We start from the raw sequence: 21,694 nt of genomic DNA on the forward strand, positions 1-21,694 counted from the left end.
GAAATCTTGCCATTTGCAATGACCTGGATGGAGCTAGAGTGTAGGTATTATGCTAAGCAGAATTAAGTCAGTCAGAGAAAGACAAATACCATAAGGTTTCACTCCTATGTGGAATTTAAGAAACAAAACCAATGAACATAGTGGAAGGGGGAAAAGAAGGAGAGGGGGGATGGGGCACTAACTGAAAGAGATTTAATTACAGAGAACAAACTAAAGATTGATGGAGGGAAGTGGGTAGAGGGCAGGCTAAATAGGTGACAGGGATTAAGGAGGGAACTTATGTTGGGCACTGGGTATTAAATATAAGTGATGAATCATTAAATTCTACTCCCGGGACATCTGGGTGATTCAACAGTTAAGTGTCTGCCTTTAGCCCAGGGTATGATCCTCGAGTCCCAGGATCGAGTCCCACATCAGGCTCCCTGCATGAAGCCTGTTCCTCTCTCTGCCTATGTCTATGTCTCTCTCTCTCTCTCTCTCTCTCTCTCTCTCTCTGTCTCTCAGAAATAAATAAAATCTTTTAAAATAAATAATTAAATTCTACTCCCAAAACCAGTATTACACTAAATGTTAACTAGAATTTAAATAAAAATGAAGAAAACATTAAAATAAAATATTTACATCAATATAAAAAAATTGAGGAAGAATGGGAGATTTAAAACTTAATTGCAAAAAGAACTTAATCTCAGTATCATCTGAAAGAACAGTCAAATAAGAACATCAAGAATATTTGGTAAAATGTACTAGCTCCAATTTCAGAACATTTAAACCTGTTTTAGTAATAAGCACTTCATAAAGTTTTAATTTCCTTAACAATCCTATGAAAAACATAGCTTCCTCTTTTATTAAACAAGTGAAGAAACCAAGACGCAGAGAAGTTAGCTATAAGACTGTACAAATGATGGTGAAAGAATTCAAATTCTCATTCAGGTCCATATAATTGCTAAAGTGAAGCACTGTGTTAGGATGTACACTACTTTATACTGAAATATATTATAACATAGAATAATAGAATATAATGTAGAATACACAAAAGAAAACAAACACCCATTCAGAATATAATAGGCAGCCCAGGAAATAACTCAACATAGTTCAAAGAATTTCATATAAGATTAATAAGCACAAAAAATAAATGAAATGGGAATGGATTATAAAATAAGTGTTGTTTTAAAATAGGGAAGATTCAGATCATTTCACAAATTTAATTCTGACAAAGAAAAAAGAAAAAACAAGAGATTTGTATATTTTAAATTCATAAAACTCTACAAACTTCTGGAACTCAAAAATTACAATCTGAACCAAACAGAAAACAACTAAATGAGACAAAGAATCTGAAACAGTTTTTTTTTTTTAAGATTTTATTTATTCATTTGAGAGAGAGAGAGAGAGAGAGAGAGCGAGCACGTGAGCGCATAAGCAGGGGGAGGAACAGAGGGAGAGGGAGAAGCAGACTCCCCACTGAGCAGGAAGCCCGACAGGGCTCGATCCCAGGCCGAAGGCAGATGTTTAACTTACTGAACCATCCAGGTGCCCCAACAGGAATAGTTTATATATATATACATATAATTTATATATAAACTATATATAGTTTATATTATATGTATATATACATACATATATCATAATCATATATATATATATATATGATTTTATTTATTTATTCATGAGAGACGGGGGGGCGGGCAGGCAGAGGGAGAAGCAGGCTCCCCGCCAGGATCCCAATGCAGAACTCGATCCTGGAACCGCAGGATCACGCGCAGGGCCAAAGGCAGGTGTTAAACTGCTGAGACACCCAGGCATCCCACAGAACAGTTCTTAATGTATAAAGAGCTTACGTTAATAAGATTTTAACAGAAAACAGCTTCCTGGGCAAAGTACAGAAACAGATAATTCAAATAGAAAATAGAAACATAACATTTTTTTAAATGTTCATTGATTTCACTTAATAATTAGAGAATGAATCCTATGCTAAATCCTTCAGCCCTGGATTTCTAACAATATCAGTTATTATAGAGCTCATACTTGAATAGTATTGAATAAAAAAAGGAAATCTACAACCAATATAATTCAGTGCGATTAACAAGCAGCACTGTTCAGAATGCCATGAGAGACCTCAATGAGAGACTCAACAAAGGCTTTCCTAGGTTACCAAAACACAAACCCAACAGGCTGAAGGCAAAAAGGACGAATTCTAAGAATTAAAATAGGATATATAAATGATCAAAGGCCCCTGGCCCTTTGGAGATCATACAGCTAACTTCTTTTAAGGTTTTAGGGCAATGTATGGGTAAAGGTTTGAGTTAGGGAGGAAAGGAGGGAAGGAGAATCAGACTATGAAGAACTACTAAGGGTTTATAAGCCATGTTAAAAGTTTGGGATGCACACTGAAGACAATGAGGAAGCATATTAGCTTAAGCAGGGGAAATGATATGATCATATACATGTTTTTGGAAGATAACTCTAGATCACTACACAGTATAGGAAAGGGTTTGAAAAAAGACAGAACAGGAGGAAAGATGGAAAGATGACCAATTAGGAGTCTTCAATAATAACCCAGTCATGAGATGTTAATGATAATCTAGACAAGAACAGGGTCAGACAGGGTAAGAAGGAACAGCCTCAGATGAAATTTATTCACAGGACCTAGACATTGACTAGATAAAGAAGAAAGAAAGAGGAAGGAGTTGAGTTGAGGACAATGTCCAATTCTAGTAACACCTGCACAGATGGTAGCGCACCGGACTCGCAGAACAAGAAGGGAAGATGCAATCCAGTACATATGAAAGATGTGTAGCACACCAAGGGTAACAGAGAGCTAGAGATAGTCTAAAGCTCAAGACCAATGTTGGCTTAAAAAGATCTGGTGGGGCGCCTGAATGGAGAGTCAGTTGGGCATCGTAGTCTTGGTTCTGGCTTGGGTCATCATCTCAGGGTGGTGGGATCAAGCCTTGCACCAGGCTCCACACTCTGCTCATAGTCTGTTTAGGACTCACTCTCTGCCCCTCCCTTTGAAAGAAGGGGGGGAGAGAGGGAGGAAGGGAGGGAGGCTGGTTGGTTTGGTAGTTATAGGTGGAGGGGGGAAGATTTAGTAGTTATTAACAGAGAAAAAAAATAATAAAAATAATAAAAACACATCTTTTATCTGTTAGATTGACAAACTAAAAATTAATTTATTACCATTAGAGAGTAGACATTGGAAAAATTGGTTTTCTCATGTCTAGTAGTAATGGAAAAAGGCAAAATTTTCCAAAATTAAATTTGGCAATTATGTCACATAACATATATCCAAGAATATTCTGCAACTCATTCCACTCCCAAGGACTCCCTTACCTCTTAAAGCATTCTCTACATTTTTTTCAAAGTACATATCTTCTAATATTTTATCTATTACACTTACTGTTTTATTGTCTATCTCCATCTAAAATAAGCTGAATGAGATCAGGGGTCTATGTCCATTTTATTGATTGACATATTCCAAGTACCTAGGACAACATATGGCACATGATGGGCACTTTGACATATTATCTGAATGAGTAAATATGAAAGAACAAATGAATGACTCAAACAAGCGAGAAGATATTATTTTCATCTATCTGGTTGGCAAAGATTTAAAAAGGCAGTATTCAGAATTGACACGGGTATAGGAAAAATAACACTCTCATATATCAGTGCTGAAAATGTAAACTGGTACAACTATTCTGGAAGTCAATTTAACCACCTGTATCATGTTTTTAAGTATATAAACCAAAAAACCAAAATTTTTTTTGGTTTTCCCTTAGCCATCAATAAATTCCTTTGACATAGCAATCACAGTTTTTAAAATTTACCCTAAGCTATGAATCAGATAATGGTATTAAAAATGTATACTGAGAAAGATGCCTATCCAGATCCACATATCTATCATAAAAGAAAAAAATTGGAAATTTCAATCTTTATCAATAAGGTTATAAAAATTATGGAACATCCAAAAGATAAAAATACTATATAGCTATTTTAAAAGAATGACATTAAAAAATATACTGGCATGAAATAACTTTCCCAACATAGATAAAAAAACAAATTACATTAGCCTTACAGGAAGATTTTAATTTACATAAAATAATATGTGGGTCTGTCTATATGCATAGAGAGAATATGGAAGTGTGGTCACCAAAACTTTAACAAAAATTACCTTCAGGTGCTTGGGCTTTAATTTTTACTTTCTTCTTTATGCTCTTCTTTATTACTTGAATTTTCTACAGAGTATATCATCTTTCTAATCAGAAAAAACAAAGCTATTTTCATTTAGAAAACCTCAGAAAGCTCTGTTTCTAATCCCCTTATGGTAATATACAGTAAGAAAGAAAACTTATTTTCAATCATAAGGGTTTTCTATCAGATTGGTAGACTTTATATCTTGACTTCTATTTCACCTTAAATCTAAATAAAGGTTTCAACATTGTTTTAGGAAACTATTCCCAGAAACAAGAACCCACCAGCAATGCCCAAGCTAGTGTTACTGGAGACCAATATTAAACTCATGCTTTCTACCCATCGAGCACTTTTTCTGTGTTGATCTAACACATGCTAACACTTGTTCAAACACAAAGCCAAACCAAACCAACAACCCCCCCTCCATGTTTAGCCCGTATTAAAAGTCTCTATTCTAAAGTGTATGCTTCTTGGAAAGTGTGAAAATTATACTGTTCAACCTACGCAAAAAATCAATACATTTCTCTATCTTCCTATTAATCTCAGAAATCAACTTGGAAATCACATAGTATCATAGAAAAAATAGGATCATAGGAAACAAACAGCACAGACCCTAACTCTATTATCTGCTAGCAGCTTAATCACGGGTAATTTACTTATTTTTCATTGTGGTTCAGTTTCCTCATCTATAAAATGATGATACCACATATGCTGTATGATTGATAAAAGGCCTATATGTATTGCTACATATAAAGCCTCAGGCTTTATATACCTACCACATGTCTAGTTTGTATGGAGCATCAGATGCTAACTCATCCCTTCATACTGAGGACAGCAAACATCACCATTTCTTCTGCCAAGACTTCCCAATGGAAACTTCTAGTTCTGGTATCACAACACTTCAGCCATATCACAATGTCTGTCACCTTACCAGAGTAAGAACTACTTTATATATTACTTATGCTTATGTTTTCAGCACCCAGTACAGTGCCAGGAATAAAAACATAAATATTGGGAAAATGGTGAATAAAGAAAGAAAAATTGAGAAAATTGGAGAATAAAGAAATGAATAGAATTTATCAAAACATCTAAAACAAAAAAAGCCTATTTCTAGTATATAGCTCTCTATTAAATAAAAAAAAAATCACATCATGAACTACAAATTTTAGGTAAAAGAAGCTAAAATTAACCCAATTCCTTCAAAACAAGTTAAACTAAACAAAAGCAAGCCATACCAATGATATACATTAAATGACAGAGAATGTTCTTAATAAAAAGTCAGCCTCAAAACCACCCATGAAATTTTCTAATATCAAAATCTATTTCTGTATCACGTTACTGACAACAGAGCTATCCCATAAAATTAGAACAAATCTCCTGATGATAGTTTCTTAGCTTCTATTATATAGTTCAAATCCAAATAAATAACAAATCACACACATGCACACAGGGTAGCCAGGTGAGAGTCAGAAAAAAAATTTTTTTTGGTTTTCCCTTAGCCATCAATAAAACATATTTGCGAAATTGCTGAAAAAAAAAAAAATCTAAGAAAGTGTCCCTGAGTGCATAAAAGAAAGGATCTGGAATAGAAGAAAAGTTTCTATTAGAAGAATCTGCTGTTAAAGAACAAAAGAAAAAGAAGAGTAAATGAAAGTAACTTAAGCCTCATTTTAAAAAATAAAAAATAAGAGTTATCAGTGCAAATAATCAAATTAACATTTCACCAAAATCTACATGGGAGAAACTTCAAGAATTTGTTCAAAATATCTCTAAAAAAAATTACTCAAAAGTACATACAATCAATCTAGCCTTTTCTAATAAAAGTGCTATTAGACCTACCTGACAGAGCATTATGGTCCTGTAACTATCATGCTAATTATGTAAAAGTAAGTGATGAAGCTGCTAATAAGTATTTGAAAACTATTGGGTCCTTAATTTAACATTACATTAGCACTAATGTTGTTTAACCAATAAAAAGTGCATGACAAAAGCTGCTTTAACATGGATAAAGGTAAATGTCAATAGAAAAACTATAAAATTTGAATGGGGAAAGTGTAAACTAATGAGGTTTTGGGGAATCAAAAAGTTACCTGTGTATCTCCCAACTGAGAAATTCCTAATTCAGAATCTTTTTAGTAGTCTTAGAATCCCTAAACTATCATCTGACACTTGTTACAAATTAAAATATTCCAGATCATGATAAATATTTCACATTTGACTATTTTAGTTCAAAATAAAAGGCATTAAACCTGAAGATATGAGCTTTCTAAAGACATTCCTTCCACCTTGGTTTTAAAAAATAATAATAAAAAAGAGGGGCACCTGGGTGGCTCAGTTAGTTAAGCATCTACCTCCAGCTCAGCTCATGATCCCCGGGTCCTGGGATGAAGCCCTGCCAGCTGGCTCCCATCTCAGCAGGGAATCTGCTTCTCCCTCTGCCTCTGCCCTTACCACCACTCATGCACGCTCTTTCTCAAATAAATAAAATCTATAAAAATAAATAAAGTAATAACACTCCTAAAAAAAAAAACAAAAAAAACAATCACACAATCAGTTTAGAAAAAAATAATCTTTAATTGACCAATAAGCCAACTTACTATCACACACAAAAGCATATACAATAAAAGTTTCCCAGAATTGTGTCCAAACAGCAGGAAAAAAAGTCCTCAAAGTTATAACCATAAGTAAAAAGATACCATAATTCTAACCGTAAGCTAGTAAAAATCACTCTAAATTTTTAAAAAAATTGATATGTTACTTACATTGTAAAATGAAGGTAGGGTTTATGTACAGCAGCAGCTGATGACTGTTTCTTTGGTGATCCTGAGTGACAACTGGTCTCAAAAATTGATAAAGCATTCTCATCTTCACTATCATCTAAAATCAGAGTTTCTATATCTGTTAAAAAAAATTCACAAAGATTATGAGGCTTATAAAGTCCTTTAATATTAGTACCCCATCAAAGCTAAGATAAATGTTTTAAAATTATGTAACATTAATCAGTTACCTATCAAATAATGCAGATCAACCAGGAAAACTGACAAACCGCAGTTTCTTAAGTAATTTGTAAATGAAATTAATGGAATTCTTTTACCTTTACAGACTAAGTGCTACGAGATGTGATTTGGAAGACTTCACTAACTACAAGAAGTCTGGAAAAGAAATGTCATCTTGGAGTGCCCAGGTGGCTCAACTGGTTAAGCGTCTGTCTCTGGCTCAGGTCATGATCTCAGGGTCATGGGATCAGGCCCCACATCAGGCTCCTTGCTCAGCAGGGGGTCAGCTTCTCCCTCTCCCTCTATCCCTCTCTGCCCAGTCTCTTTCTCTCTCAAATAAATAAATTTCTTATTTAAAAAAAAATCCCATGTACTTATTTTTTTTTAAGATTTTATTTATTTATTCACAAGAGAGAGAGAAAGAGAGAGAGAGGGAAAGAAAGAGAGAGAGGCAGAGGCACAGGCAGAGGAAGCAGGCTCCATGCAGGAAGCTCATTGTGGGACTCGATCCCAGGACCCCAGGATCACACCCTGAGCCAAAGGCAGATGGCTCAACCGCTGAGCCACCCAGCATCCCAAATCCCAGGTATTTAAAAAAAAAAAAAAAGATACTCTCACAAAACACCCACATATTTACTAAAAATCTGTAAGTTGTTTTGACCAAAACCAGTATTTCATATACAATACCTTGCTTAGCTACTAGAGGCTTGAATTATGGCCAACTCTTAAAAAAGCAACAAGGAACAAACTGACTTATTTTTTAACATAGTACACATATACACACATCTATACATCTAGTTAAGAGAATCAAGAATTCCAAGGAAACAAAACCAATCTTAAAAATACAGTCATTCAAGTAATATTAGTCTCTATATGGGTCTGCCATCTGTTATAGCTCAATGGACAAACTGAACTATAATCTCTATTGAGAGTGCAATACTAAAAAATTTATCTGCACTACAACCTGGGTGGGTACTAATAGCTGTGCTTCATACATACCTAACAAAAGTGTCAATTTGTTCAAAAAAAGCAATGCTACACATGTAGGAGAAATGAGAGGAATTAAGATTGACAGAAATCCTACTCCTTTCCAAAAATAAGAGGTACTGAACTGTGCTACAGGTATAGATTTCAATGGATTTTATAAGCTAAATACTTAGTACAACTAATACTGCAAGATTTAACCTGAAAAATGATTGAATACCTTCTGAGTGATAATTTCATATACCAACCTAAGAAGAATATTAAGACCAAAACAAACCAGAATAATATATCTAAATAACTAAAAGATAATTATTAATCATCAAATAAACTAAAAAAATCAAAATTTGGTTTCTCTTCTCCACTGGTAGGTACATGAAAAAAAATTTGAACTAAAGACACTTTACAGTTGTTTTTTAAATTTATAAGAAAACAGATAATAATGCCATAAAAATTCTCAAATGAAAATAAAGGAACTATATCACATGTCCATCAACAGATGAATGGATAAAGATGTGGTATATATATATATACACACACACACACACACACACAATGGAATACTATTCAACCATCAGAAAAATGAAAGTGCCATTTTCAATGAGGTGGATGGAACTAGAGTGTATTATGCTAAGCGAAGTAAATCAGAGAAAGACAATTATCATATGATCTCATTCATATGTGGAATTTAAGAAACAAAACAGAGGATCATAGGGGAAGGGAGAGAAAAATAAAACAAGACAAAATCAGAAAGGGGAGACAAATCAAGAGACTCTTAATCATAGGAAGCAAACTGAGTGTTGCTGGGGGGGGCAGTAATTGGGTGATAGATATTAAGGAGGGCACATAATGTAATGAGCACTGTGTATAAAACTAATGAATCACTGAACTCTACCTCTGAAACTAATAATACACTATGTGTTAATTGAATTCAAATTTAAAAAATAAAAAGCAAAAAAAAGGAACTATTATAATCTCTCAAATGGGAAACTATGATTTTGATGATTTTCTAAAAATGAAGTTTTTTTTAAAATTTGGGGAAAAGATACATATCCTCAGTAACAAAAATTAGAGATAAGAAATGCAAAATTCATGGCAGAGACATGGCTCACTCATAATATTTTAATATTCATAATAAAATGTTTATTACCCTCCCTGTTTGACAAACAGGAAATCAAGTAATCCATGTGATATTTCATTAGACCCTATCCCTGAAAAGTACAGTTTCCAAAAAATATAATTTATAAAGACAGCAAAATGCATGGACTATTGATGATTTTTACTGTATATAATATTTTTAATGTTAGTATAATGAACTGAACAATTTTCTGGTGCAGACTACATGCCAAATAAGGTACTGGGAACTGAGAAAATTAAGAAAACTAAAACTCATTACTTTTTCTTCAAAGTTCACAGACCTTATCCTAGTTAGTATATAAACCGAAAGGTTCCCTGTAAATGGATGACTTTTTAAAGGCAGTTTTCTATTTTTTTTTTTTTTCAGTTTTCTATTTTTATCTCAGGTCCAATCTTGAAGCTAGAATTCAAGACCTTTTACAACGAGGTTCTAATTTACTCCCTTACTAATGATTTACACTCCATTAGTAGAGCACACTGCATAGTGTCCTGCCAGTAACAACAAAATATATTTGATGAATTTATACCAATGGGGACATTATAAGCAACACAGTTAAGAGTCCAGGTTCTAGAGTCAGGTGCCCTGGGTCTAGAGTAAGCCCTAGAATTACTGAATGACCTCAAATAAGTGAATACTTCCTAAGCCTCCCAGTCTCCTCTTTTACAGTATAAAAGTACCTGCCCCCCTCGACTGTTACAAGGATTAATAAGTGACAATTTATGTACCAGCTTTATAATAAATGAAAGCCATCGTTATTATATTCAACTCTTCTAAAGATAGTAACGCTTCTACATTAAGATAGTCAGAATGTCCCAAGAGGTAACAAACAGAACATTCATTCTTTCTTTTGACAAAGATTTACCAGGCAGCTACCATATGCTAGGCAATATGCCAGGCCTGAATATATCCCGGTGAGTGAAACAGATATATTTTCTATACTCATGGCAAATGTAAAAGAATAACACATAAATAACCTTATGAGTAAACTCAAATTTATGTCTGTAGGTGTTTCATTTTAACAATATGAAAAAGTACTTTATAGTACCTTCTTTCTTGTCACTCTGGCTAATTTCAGCATGAGGAAACACTTTTTGCAAGACTGCGAGGATGTTATTGAAGCTTCTTTCCAGCAGTGGTTTTATGATGGGGGATAGTGCATGTCCCGAAGACATGACAGCACGCTGAGAAGCAGGCACAATATTCTGCATTGCATGGTAAAAATCTTGGGCATTGAGCACTATTGAGGAAACATCTAGCTGCAGTTTATGACTGCTAGCATAGATCTGAGGGTAACGCCTCCGCAGGGCAATCAGAGCAGCTTCAGTGCACAGGGCCTTGATATCAGCTCCACAATAACCTAATGCACAAAAGGAAAAGAATAACAAAGGTAAGTTTATTCTCCCAGTACCAACTATAGTTTGCAAATACATACATCTTTATCAAAGGAAATAATTAACACTAAATCAGTAATTACGTGCAGTTTTATAAGCAAAATCTGACCATTTAAGTCACCTAATAAAATTACTCTGTGAGACTAAAAATGTTTTGAATATTTTAATTAACAAAGCATGAACTAATGATATCAAAACTAGCCATGTGGGATCCCTGGGTGGCTCAGCGGTTTGGCACCTGCCTTTGGCCCAGGGCACGATCCTGGAGTCCCAGGATCGAGTCCCACGTCAGGCTCCCGGCATGGAGCCTGCTTCTCCCTCCTCCTGTGTCTCCTCCTCTCTCCCGCTCTCATTCTCTATCATAAATAAATTAATTTAAAAAAAAACTAGCCATGTATTTTGTGCCAAAATCACGGATTATAATTAATGTACAACTTTCTTCAGGAAAGATTTTTAAAGAATACGTTTCATCTCAATCCTTTATCAATATTCCTAATCATTAGTTTAGTCCTCATGACATTACACTTACCTATAAACTTTTCTAATATTACTAAATACCAAACATATATCAGGGAGTAGTACAAAGTAGAACATATGTAGAAATTTCAAGAAGATCTACTCTACTACCAACTTTATGGATGCCAGCCACAGCAAGTTTATATCTAATAACTCCAAAAATTATACTTTAAAGTTGTCATCATCTCTGATAATTTCAAAGGTATTAAAGGGAATAAGAATTCATTGATTTTCCATGTTAACTTCCTTTTAATATATATGTTTAGCTTAAAATAACTGATAATCTAGTTCTAAGGGTTATACCAACGCAGGTTATTATCCATTACCCATACTTCACTGATTATGTTGTTAACAGATCAAGCCTCCAGTGCTTCTAAGTCATTTCACTCATTTAAGCAACAAATACAAAAACACACAAACTGTTAGGTCTCAACCACAAAAAGAGAAAAAAAACTCAAACCAGCCATGTTGTTTTCATATCAGCAATTAAACTTGCATTTGGCCACCTTTATCAGTTATGCCAGCATTGGAAACCACTCGAACTAGTTTTAAAATTTTAAACCCGGGGATCCCTGGGTGGTTCAGCGGTTTAGCGCCTGCTTTTGGCCCAGGGCAAGATCCTGGAGTTCCAGGATCGAGTTCCGCATCGGGCTCCCAGCATGGAGCCTGCTTCTCCCTCCTCCTGTGTCTCTGCCTCTCTCTCTCTATCATAAATAAATAAGTAAATCTTTAAAAAATAAATAAAAGAAATAAAATTTTAAACCCTAAGCTCTTCAGAGTGGCATCAAGTTTATCTTTTTATACTTCACAAATGACCTTGTGCAACACTTAAATAATGAAAGGAAAACCATGAGCAGAAAAGAAATAGCTCCAGACTAATTGACAGAAAAAGAACATTAAGGCACAGAACTATATAAATTAAACTGCTAGTGACCCACACATCTACAACTAACTATATATATATCCCTATTATTAGTAGGGCCATGATCCTTTAATCAAGTCCTACAAAAACAGAAAAATCCTCCTTACTCTGATCCCTTTTTTCCATAGCATGTGCCACCTTATCATTTACCTAATATGTTTATCATCTACCTTCCCCAACTAGAATGTGAGCTTTGTGAGGATATAGGTAATTCATCAATTTTGTTCACTAAACATATCTCATATACTGAAAATAAGGCCTGGCCTGGCATCCAATAAGTATCCAATAAATATTTCCTGAGTGAAAGAATGAATGAAAAAAGAAAGGAGTAACTCCAAAGTTATAGTTTGGGAATGTATAACTAACTGCAAGGTTACCATTTACTGCCATAAAAAGTCGAAGAATTATATCTACTGGGCTTTTCTTTCCTTTTTTTTAAAGAAATCTAAATTCTTTTATTATTAAGCCAACTTCTATGAATAAAAATTTCAATGAAAATTATGAAAAAACAGAAAAATATTACATTCTTAAAGAAATATTTATTCAAAGTGAAGGGAAAACTTAATATGACCTGTGAAAATCTAATTTGAAAACTATAACCAGATTAAGCACTAACATTGTCCCATGACAGCAACCAACCTCCCAAATAATTCTTCAGAATAACCAAATTTACCATTAGTCTTTCATTTTCTATTTCTCAATAAATAAACATGAAAAAAAGTATCTTTTCCTATGCTGAACATCTTAGTTATATTCATTCAACAAAATAACCGTACAATACCAGCTCAGTTACAAATAGTGAAATAATCCATTTCAAAGGAAGTAAAAAATAAACAACCACCTTCAAACAATATAAACAACATTTGTTTTTCTTCTTTAAAAGCATATACACAGTTGGTAAACATACCACATGATCCTATTTCTAAGCAAAAGCTTAAATTTTTTTAAAAAGCTAAAAAAAAAAGCTCAGAAACAATGCAAAACAGAAAAGCAGCCACTAAAAGGCATTTTATGTAGAAATGATGCCCATAACGTGTTTGACATAATGTTAGTAACATACATAATAGCAATGTACTGTTCATTTTTGCTTAATATACTAAAGTTAAAAGTTTATCAACAATAAGTTCCACTTAAATAAATCTTCACTTGGATTATCATAATCAATAGACTATAATAGAGAAGATTTCTCTTCATTACATTTTCCTGTGAATGAGAATTACTGGTTTATATCTGTAGTTTTCAATACTGACTACTGATCTGAATAAACAACAAAACTGAAGAAAAAAAAAAGATTCTCAACAAACTTAGTAAATCAGAATCTCTGGTGATTTAATATCATAAATGTGTATTTTCAGAAAGCTTTTTAAGTGATTCTGATATACTAAACAAAAAACTGAACTACTGGCTTAGTAGCTTCCTTTACTAAACTCTAAAACAAAATTAAAATTACATGATAATCATGACTAAAGAGATTATATTTAAGGTCACATATCTTGTTGTAATTAAAAGCATAAGGGATCTCTGGGTGGCTCAGCAGTTTAGCGCCTTCCTCCAGCTCAGGGCATGGTCCAGGAGTCCCAAGATCAAGTCCCACATCGGGCTCCCTGCATGGAGCCTGCTTCTCCCTCTGCCTGTGTCTCTGCCTCTCTCTCCCTCTCTCTTCCTCTCTCTCTCTCTCTGTAGTCTCTCATGAATAAATAAATCTTTAAAAAAATAAAAGCATATTTTTTCACTCTCCAAAGGGTCCTGATTTAGAAAAAGATATAGATAATATGATCATTTTGTATATACAGGAAATACAGCTATTACAGTTAAAAGCTGATATTAAGGAAACTATCAACATCCCTTTCATAAGAGTTCCATAATCATATTAATAATTCTACCATTACAATCCTAATAATCTGATGAATACAAATATCTAGATATCAAAGGAAAGCATTCTTTTTTTTTTTTTTTAAGTAAGCTCTATGCCCAATGTGGGGCTTGAACTCATGACCCCCCGAGATCAAGAGTCACGTGCTCTACTGACTGAGCCAGCAAGGCATCTCAAGAAAAAGCATTCTTAAATACTGCCACTTATGGAAATTTGTCTGAAAAACTGAAAATACAAAAAGGTTATAGACTAGACAAGTGAAATACTAAAATTTTATGAAGTTATTGTAGAAGTAAAACAGCAAATGTAATGAAGGCCCACAAGATAGACGCCTCACTGATATACTTTCATTGTTTGTGAAAATGAATAGAGAAATAGGATTAGAGATCCTCATAACCTTAAGCTCCTACTATTTGTGCATGTGACCTAGACATTGAAATTATGTGAGGACTACTTTTAAAAATCTCACCTATTATGCATGCAAACCTATCCACGTACTTGGGAATTTATTTCAAGGTAAAAGTTACCAAATCCATAACCTCTAACATGAGGTCAGTTGTCTTTGCAGTTTCATCAAGACTACATATTCTTTTTGTTAGGCATAAATTTCACTGAACTGAATCCGTGTATGTTAAAACATGTTCGGGATACAGAAAGTGATAAATTCATAATGAATTTAAAATTTATTACTATTTCATTCCTGTTTGAAGACCTGCATTTGATTTGTTTTAATGTGAAACTGGCTTCTTACATGGAATATATGTCAAAATCAAAAACAGAAGTCATTTAGTTATAATGGATTTTTACATCACTCTCCAGGAAGAAAATGGTGTAAATATAAGCAGATTCTAACCCGCCGCCGCCGCCGCTGCCACCCACAAAAGGCAAGAAAAGTTTTTTAGTCCTATAAGAAATTATGTCTTTAAATTTTTTAAACTTAAGAAACTGATTAAGAGCTAAAATAAATCACTTGGAATAATGAGAAGTAGTAGCATTTGGAAATGAAAAAGGAAACTAAGATTCTTATATTTAGGATGAAGGATTAAGAGTGTAGTATTTCAGATGGTAGATAGGGTAACAGTAAGTAATTGTAAAACACCTATCTTTTAGGGAATTTCCAAAATTATTTGAAGACTTCTGCTTATTTCAGTTAAGGATCATTCTGTGACAAATTCACAGAAAAATCTACAATGAATTCCCAGTCTGACTGATACTCTAATAAAATAATATCACAAAAGTAGCAGGAAATCAAAGGGGTCAAATTTCAAAAAGGGAAAAGACTGGATTTTGTACCAAATACCACCCTCTCCCATAAAGCAGCACAAGGCTTTGCAAAGGTCAAGCCAAATTTACATGAAATGGGTTTGGCGCATGCTCTCTTATACCAGGCAAAGCTTAAACTGGAGTAGTGCTGGAGAGATTTACGTTTTCTCCTCACCAGAAGATGTCGAGGTCTTTGTGGTTCAAAAGCTGAGGGATGCTGCTTCGGAGATGGAGGTCCCTGTGGATGAAGAGGATAATTCGGATGTAGCTAACTGAATGGACTAATGTTCTATTTAAGTTTTAATATTTGATGGTGGATCACAATGATTTTTTAAACTATAGTTGTTCTTTCTGGTTTTGGTAACTTTGAAGTTTTCCCAAGTAGACTGCTGATTGTTAGTGAACTTATTTTGGGGATTTTTTTCATAATGCTTAAAAAGTTCATGGAGAAAGATTTTTTAATTTTTATTTGTGAGAGAATAAGAGGAAAACAGACAAAAGATAGAAAAAGAATGAAGGAGAAATACCAATGTGTATACTCAGTTGCTTAATATGTATTCATTTTTATTTCAGACCTAATTAGAGCCAAAACCTTGAATTCCAAAAACCTTGAATTCCATCTCTTATGTAAGATCATGTATGCACATAAAATACTCTCATTACATCCTTTTAGGACAGTAGTATTCATTCATCATTCACTCTGTGGGGGGGGGGGGCAGGGGGGATCTTCCACTCTGTGAATAATCTAACATTAAATTCGAAAGTTTTGTATTTTGGGAAATACTAGCAGATGCCAGTAAGTATTTTCTTTGAAGACTCCTCTCACTCAACTTCTTTCTAGACCACAGGCATGAAGATGAGCCCATCAGGTAATCTGCAAAGTAAAAGACTATAGTCCTGCCTTCAACATGGATCTTTATCTTTCAAGGTTTATTTTTCCTAGTAAAATTTCTGAGGGAGAAATCCCTAAAAGGACACACTGCAGTAATATTATGAAAATCCAGCACTGAATGAAAAGCATATTACATCTAGTTTTGTTAATAATCAAACACCTAATGGCAGCTAAGATTGTAATTTAGAAATGTTCAAACTTCAAGTGAAACGTTCAAAATAATTTTTACACTTAAAGGCTGAGCCAGCTGTGTCTATTGCACAAAGAAAGAACTATACTCATTCACATTCCAAACATAAGGGGAGGCTGAGCAGAACAAACAACAATCAAAGAATTCAAATAATAGCACTCACCAACACATTTTTCAGCCAATTCACCTAAAAAAGCATCTGACAATTTTGGATTCCAGTCCCTGGTATGGATTTGTAAAATATGTTTTCTTGCCTAAGAAAAAAAGTACAAATAAGTACAATATCAACAGCCACTCAAATATATTAGCTGGAAGAAATTTATGCACTAATCATATCCCAGAAAAACAACTTCATTTTTTTTTAACAACTTCATTTTAAAAACAATTTAAACACCATAGCATCCACACTTCATTTTAAAAACAATTTAAACACCATAGCATCCACATCAACTCTGATTCCCATAATAATAATATAGTAATATGCAGCAGAGATCATGTATATGTGTTTCACAAACTAACATATTTAATATTCTGAGAGGTGAAGGACTTGACTAGTGGAACATATGACTAAGTGATCTAGGACTAGATTCAAAACTAAGCTTCACTGTTGTACATCAGATCATTTCTACCATCTAAATACATATGAACAAGAAAATTTAATGTGTCATAACATTTATAATCTTTTTACTGAAAAATAATTAACAGTGTTAAAAGTTTGAGATGTACAAAATAATGATTCAACAATTCCATACAAAAAAAAAATTCCATACATTACACAGTGCTAATTTTTTTTTTTCTTTTAAAGTAGGCTCTAGGGATGCCTGGGTGGCTCAGTAGTTTAGCGCCTGCCTTCAGCCCAGGGCATGATCCTGGAGTCCCGGGATTGAGTCCCATACCAGGCTCCCTGCATGGAGCCTGCTTCTCTGCCTCTCTCTCGCTGTGTCTCTCATGAATAAATAAATAATATCTTTTTTTAATTTTTATTTATTTATGATAGTCACAGAGAGAGAGAGAGGCAGAGACATAGACAGAGGGAGAAGCAGGCTCCATGCACCGGGAGCCCGACATGGGATTCGATCCCGGGTCTCCAGGATCGCACCCTGGGCTAAAGGCAGGCGCTAAACCACTGCGCCACCCAGGGATCCCCAATAAAATCTTTTTTAAAAAAATACATAAATAAATAAAATAAAATAGGCTCTATACCTAACATGGAGCTTGAACTCACTACCCTGAGATCAAGAGTTGCATGCTCTACCAACTGAGCCAGCCAGGCACCACTTAGGGGTAACTTGTAAGCAAACTATAGTTTTAGATTTCACAAAACTTTCGGTTATATCACATGCATGAGTTATTATAACTGATAATCAACTAAACAAATAATTTAAAACTTGAAAAAAGTTTTAAGTTAAAAAATTACAATGAAATAAAGAAATATAATGCATATTACCTTATAAATTAGTTGATGCCTTGGCATTTAATAATAGTTCAGTAAAAATTAATAATTCATTTTTTAAAAATTAAATGTTTGAGCAATTCTAACTTTTTTTTCAAAGTAGCATTCTCTACCTTAAATCTGACTGTATAGCACAACCAAGATTTTAACATCTTGATTTCAAATTAAAAATCTTCTTCCACAGTCAAAAAGAAACTGAAGTAGTAAGAATCCACAATCAGCTGATAACACCATCATGAAGATTGACATCAGACTTTTATTTTCAGTTTTGCCTTATTTCAAGGAAAAAACACTTTGTAAAACTTGAATGTACTCATTCCAACACTGCTACTTGAGTTTCTTAAGACCATGAAAAAGCAGGAGTTCCTGGGTGGCTCAGTGGGTTGAGCAGCCAGCTCTCAATTGTGGCTCACATCATGACCTGAAGGTCCTAGGATCAAGCCTCAAGTCAGGCTCCATGTTCAGTAAGAAGTCTGCTTAAGGATTCTTTCTCTCTCCCTCTTCCTCTGCCCCACCCCTGCTCTTGTGAGCACACACTCTCTCTAAAATAAATAAATAAATCTTTAAAAAAAAAAAAAAAAAAGACTATAGAAAAGCAAATTATAGGGATCCCTGGGTGGCTCAGAGGTTTGGCGCCTGCCTTTGGCCCAGGGCATGATCCTGGAGTCCCGGGATCGAGTCCCACATTGGGCTTCCTACATGGAGCCTGCTTCTCCTCTGTGTCTCTGTCTCTGTCTCTCTCTCTCTCATGAATAAATTAAATCTTTAAAAAAAGAAAAGAAAAAGTTATAACCAAGATGATAATTTTAGTGGCTTGATGAGAAATTTGGGGGTCCAGGACAAAAACATAAAGAACTCCAAAGTCATAAAGATAAAACTATGCTCAAAAAGTTGATAAAATCTGGGATCCCTGGGTGGCGCAGTGGTTTAGCGCCTGCCTTTGGCCCAGGGCGCGATCCTGGAGACCCGGGATCGAATCCCACGTCGGGCTCCCAGTACATGGAGCCTGCTTCTCCCTCTGCCTATGTCTCTGCCTCTCTCTCTCTCTGTGTGACTATCATAAATAAATAAAAAAATTTTTTAAAAAAAGTTGATAAAATCTGGTATCAATAGCTATTGCTCTAATTCCAGGTTCTAAGTTAGGTGTTCAGCTACCAGAAATAAAGCAATGATATGACACTTATTTTCTTCCAACTTGAAGTACTTGCCTGTATATTTAAAATGTATAAAATCAAGGTCAAAAAAGATATCCTGAGAGCTTCTATTCTCTACAAGAAAACATTAAGAATCTATTTGACCTCATTAGCAGCACAAGCACCACTTGTAGAAGACCCTACAGAATTAGGAAAACAACAACAACAAAAAAAGCAGGCTGGAAGATATCTCAAAAAAGATCTATTCTTATCCTGTCATTTTAAAAATAAGTAAAATAAGTAAAAATAAGTAAAGGTTTAGAGAAATAAAATTAATTACTTAAGATCAAAGTTATTGCCAGGTCTCTAAAACATTTAGTGCCCTGCTCTTTCCCTATATAATCAGTCTCCCTTCTTTATCATAAAAAGAAGAAAAAGAAGAATAACTCAGAAGAAGAAAGTACTTAAATCAGAAATGCTTCATTATGTACTTTCTTCTATATGGCAGAATAACAGAATAAGTTCTATGCCTTCCCCTAAAAGAAAGTAGCTTCCTCTACTATTAAGATTCAGAGACAAATTCAAGTTCCTCATTTTTCAGGATTCATAAATACACACATAACACTTTTAATAATAATCATTAAGTGTTGATCATAATAAAGGAAAAGTAACAAAAGAAACTAAAAAGCATCACTAATTCAAGAAGGTGTGTGCTATTTTATGCTAATAGAGTTAACTAAAATTTGCTTTTACTTTTTTTTGTAAGATTTTACTTATTTGAGAGAGAGGAGAGAGAGAGAGAGAGAGAACGTGAGAGCACAAAAAGGGAGGAGTGGCAGAAGGAGAGGGAGAGGGAGAGGGAGAAGCGGGCTCCCCACTGAGCAGGGAGCCTCACTCAGGTCTTGATTCCAGGACCCTGGGATCATGACCTGAGCTGAAGGCAGGTAGGTACTCAACTGAGCCACCCAGGGCCCCCTACTTTTTTTTCTTTTTTTTACTTTTATTTGGTCAAACGGCAGGAGTCATGATGTTCCATGGTCCAAACTACAGGACTAATATGAAACACTAACAGGTATCACTTTAAATTAATGTCCTAAATGGATCCTTACTGCTACCTTTAATGCTCCCTAGGTCATTCATTAGGTCTATCTCCCAGTAGACTCGTTCAGTTTCTTTGTTTTCACAGTTAGTTTCTCATTCACACCTTGTTTCCTCATTCACCAAGAAAACTGAAGCAGTCAAAAGATAAGTTCCAGAGACGCTCCACCCCAAATCTGTCCACCTGTCTGCATTTGTACCCATAATATTCTTCTTCCTAGTATCACAGACAAACTATCCAATTCCTATCTAAAGTCATTCTCACCACTCATACAATAAATACTACAGCTCCTCTTCCCTATTAGGACACGCTATGATAATTCTTTCTCAATTTCATCACCAAAATTTCCTCCTCTATTGGCTTTATGTCTCAGCTTAAAAATCACAGATTCTCTTGCCTCCAATTCCCTCAACATCTATCACCTCAATTTTTTGCTTCCTTTTGCAACAAAACTCTCTGAAAAACTTACTTTCATTCTCTGTCTCCAATTCCTCCCATCCTGTTCTCTCTTAAACTAACCATACTTGTCAAGTTTTTTTGCACCCACTACTAATTCACCTTTCTCCCATCTAGGTTCACTGATAACCTACATAATGCTAAATATAATGGCCCATTTACTGTCCTCATCTGACTTAACTGAACAACATCTGAAAAAGTTAGTCACACCCTCTTCATCAATACACTTTCTTCATTTGGCTTCCAGAATCCACTCTTATGTGGATTTACCTCACTAACTGTTTCTTAGGACAGAGGATTTGATAATCTCAACTAATCTTGTAATCTCAGGACTTTATCTAAGAAAAAAAAAAAAAAAAAACAGTCCAAGCCTGTTCCACAGACACAGACCAAGAAAAATGACCTTAGGTTTAAGTTTCAAAGCACAATTTCCTTGAAATGTAGAAAGTTAAAATTCACATGGAAAATCATGTCAAGATCTATGCTGTACAATGTAATAAACCACTAGCCACATAATGCTATTTTACTTAAAATTTTTTAAGATTTTATTTATTTGAGAGAGTGGGAGAGAGACACAGCAGGGGAGAGTAGATTCCCCGCTGAGCAGAGAGCCCAATGCAGGACTCAATCCCAGGACCCTGAGATCATGACCTGAGCTGAAGGCTGATGCTTACCCAACTGAGCCACCCAGGAGCCCTCTTTCATGTAAATATTTAAGAACATTTAAAATTCAGTTCATTATCACACTAGTGACATTTCAAGACCTCAATAGCCATATGTGGTTAGTGGCTACTATGCTGGATCTTGCTCAATGCAAATACAGAATATTTCCATCATTACAGAAAATTCAATTGGACAATGCTGATCTAGGCCTTGTTTATTGTTAAATCTCTGATTTGTGTGGGCAGTACCTGAATTGTGAGGACTATACTTAACATACATGACTAAGGGCCACATGACTAGAAGACAATTGGTTAATTGAGATAATGGCTTTTCTGTGTCAAAATGAACACAGGCTATGTCTCTTAGACTAAAACACAGGGCAACCGTGTCGGGACCCCCTCTCACTCCTGAGAGCTTTCTCTGTATCTTTGCTCAATAAACTTTTATCACTTTACTCAAAAACAAAAACAAAAAATAACAAAAACCTAAACACATTCTCCATGTACGCTAGAGTCTAAAAGATGTGCTTGGACTGTA

At 34.6% G+C, this 21,694-nt stretch overlaps 1 protein-coding gene across 3 annotated transcripts in view; it reads right to left on the bottom strand.

The window, feature by feature from the left end:
- Positions 1–21,694, bottom strand: part of ATAD2B (ATPase family AAA domain containing 2B) — a 158,627-nt gene that overhangs the window by 61,044 nt on the left and 75,889 nt on the right. For all 3 annotated transcript variants that reach the window (XM_049095411.1, XM_025454544.3, XM_025454543.3), the window contains 3 exons: positions 16,517–16,607; positions 10,352–10,663; positions 6,954–7,089 (listed from right to left, as the gene is read on the bottom strand). In XM_049095411.1, coding sequence (XP_048951368.1) covers positions 6,954–7,089; positions 10,352–10,663; positions 16,517–16,607 — 539 coding nt within the window. The remainder of the gene's footprint in view (positions 1–6,953; positions 7,090–10,351; positions 10,664–16,516; positions 16,608–21,694) is intronic.

This window comes from Canis lupus, chromosome 17 (assembly GCF_003254725.2).
Source record: "Canis lupus dingo isolate Sandy chromosome 17, ASM325472v2, whole genome shotgun sequence".
NCBI classification, from domain to species: domain Eukaryota; kingdom Metazoa; phylum Chordata; class Mammalia; order Carnivora; family Canidae; genus Canis; species Canis lupus.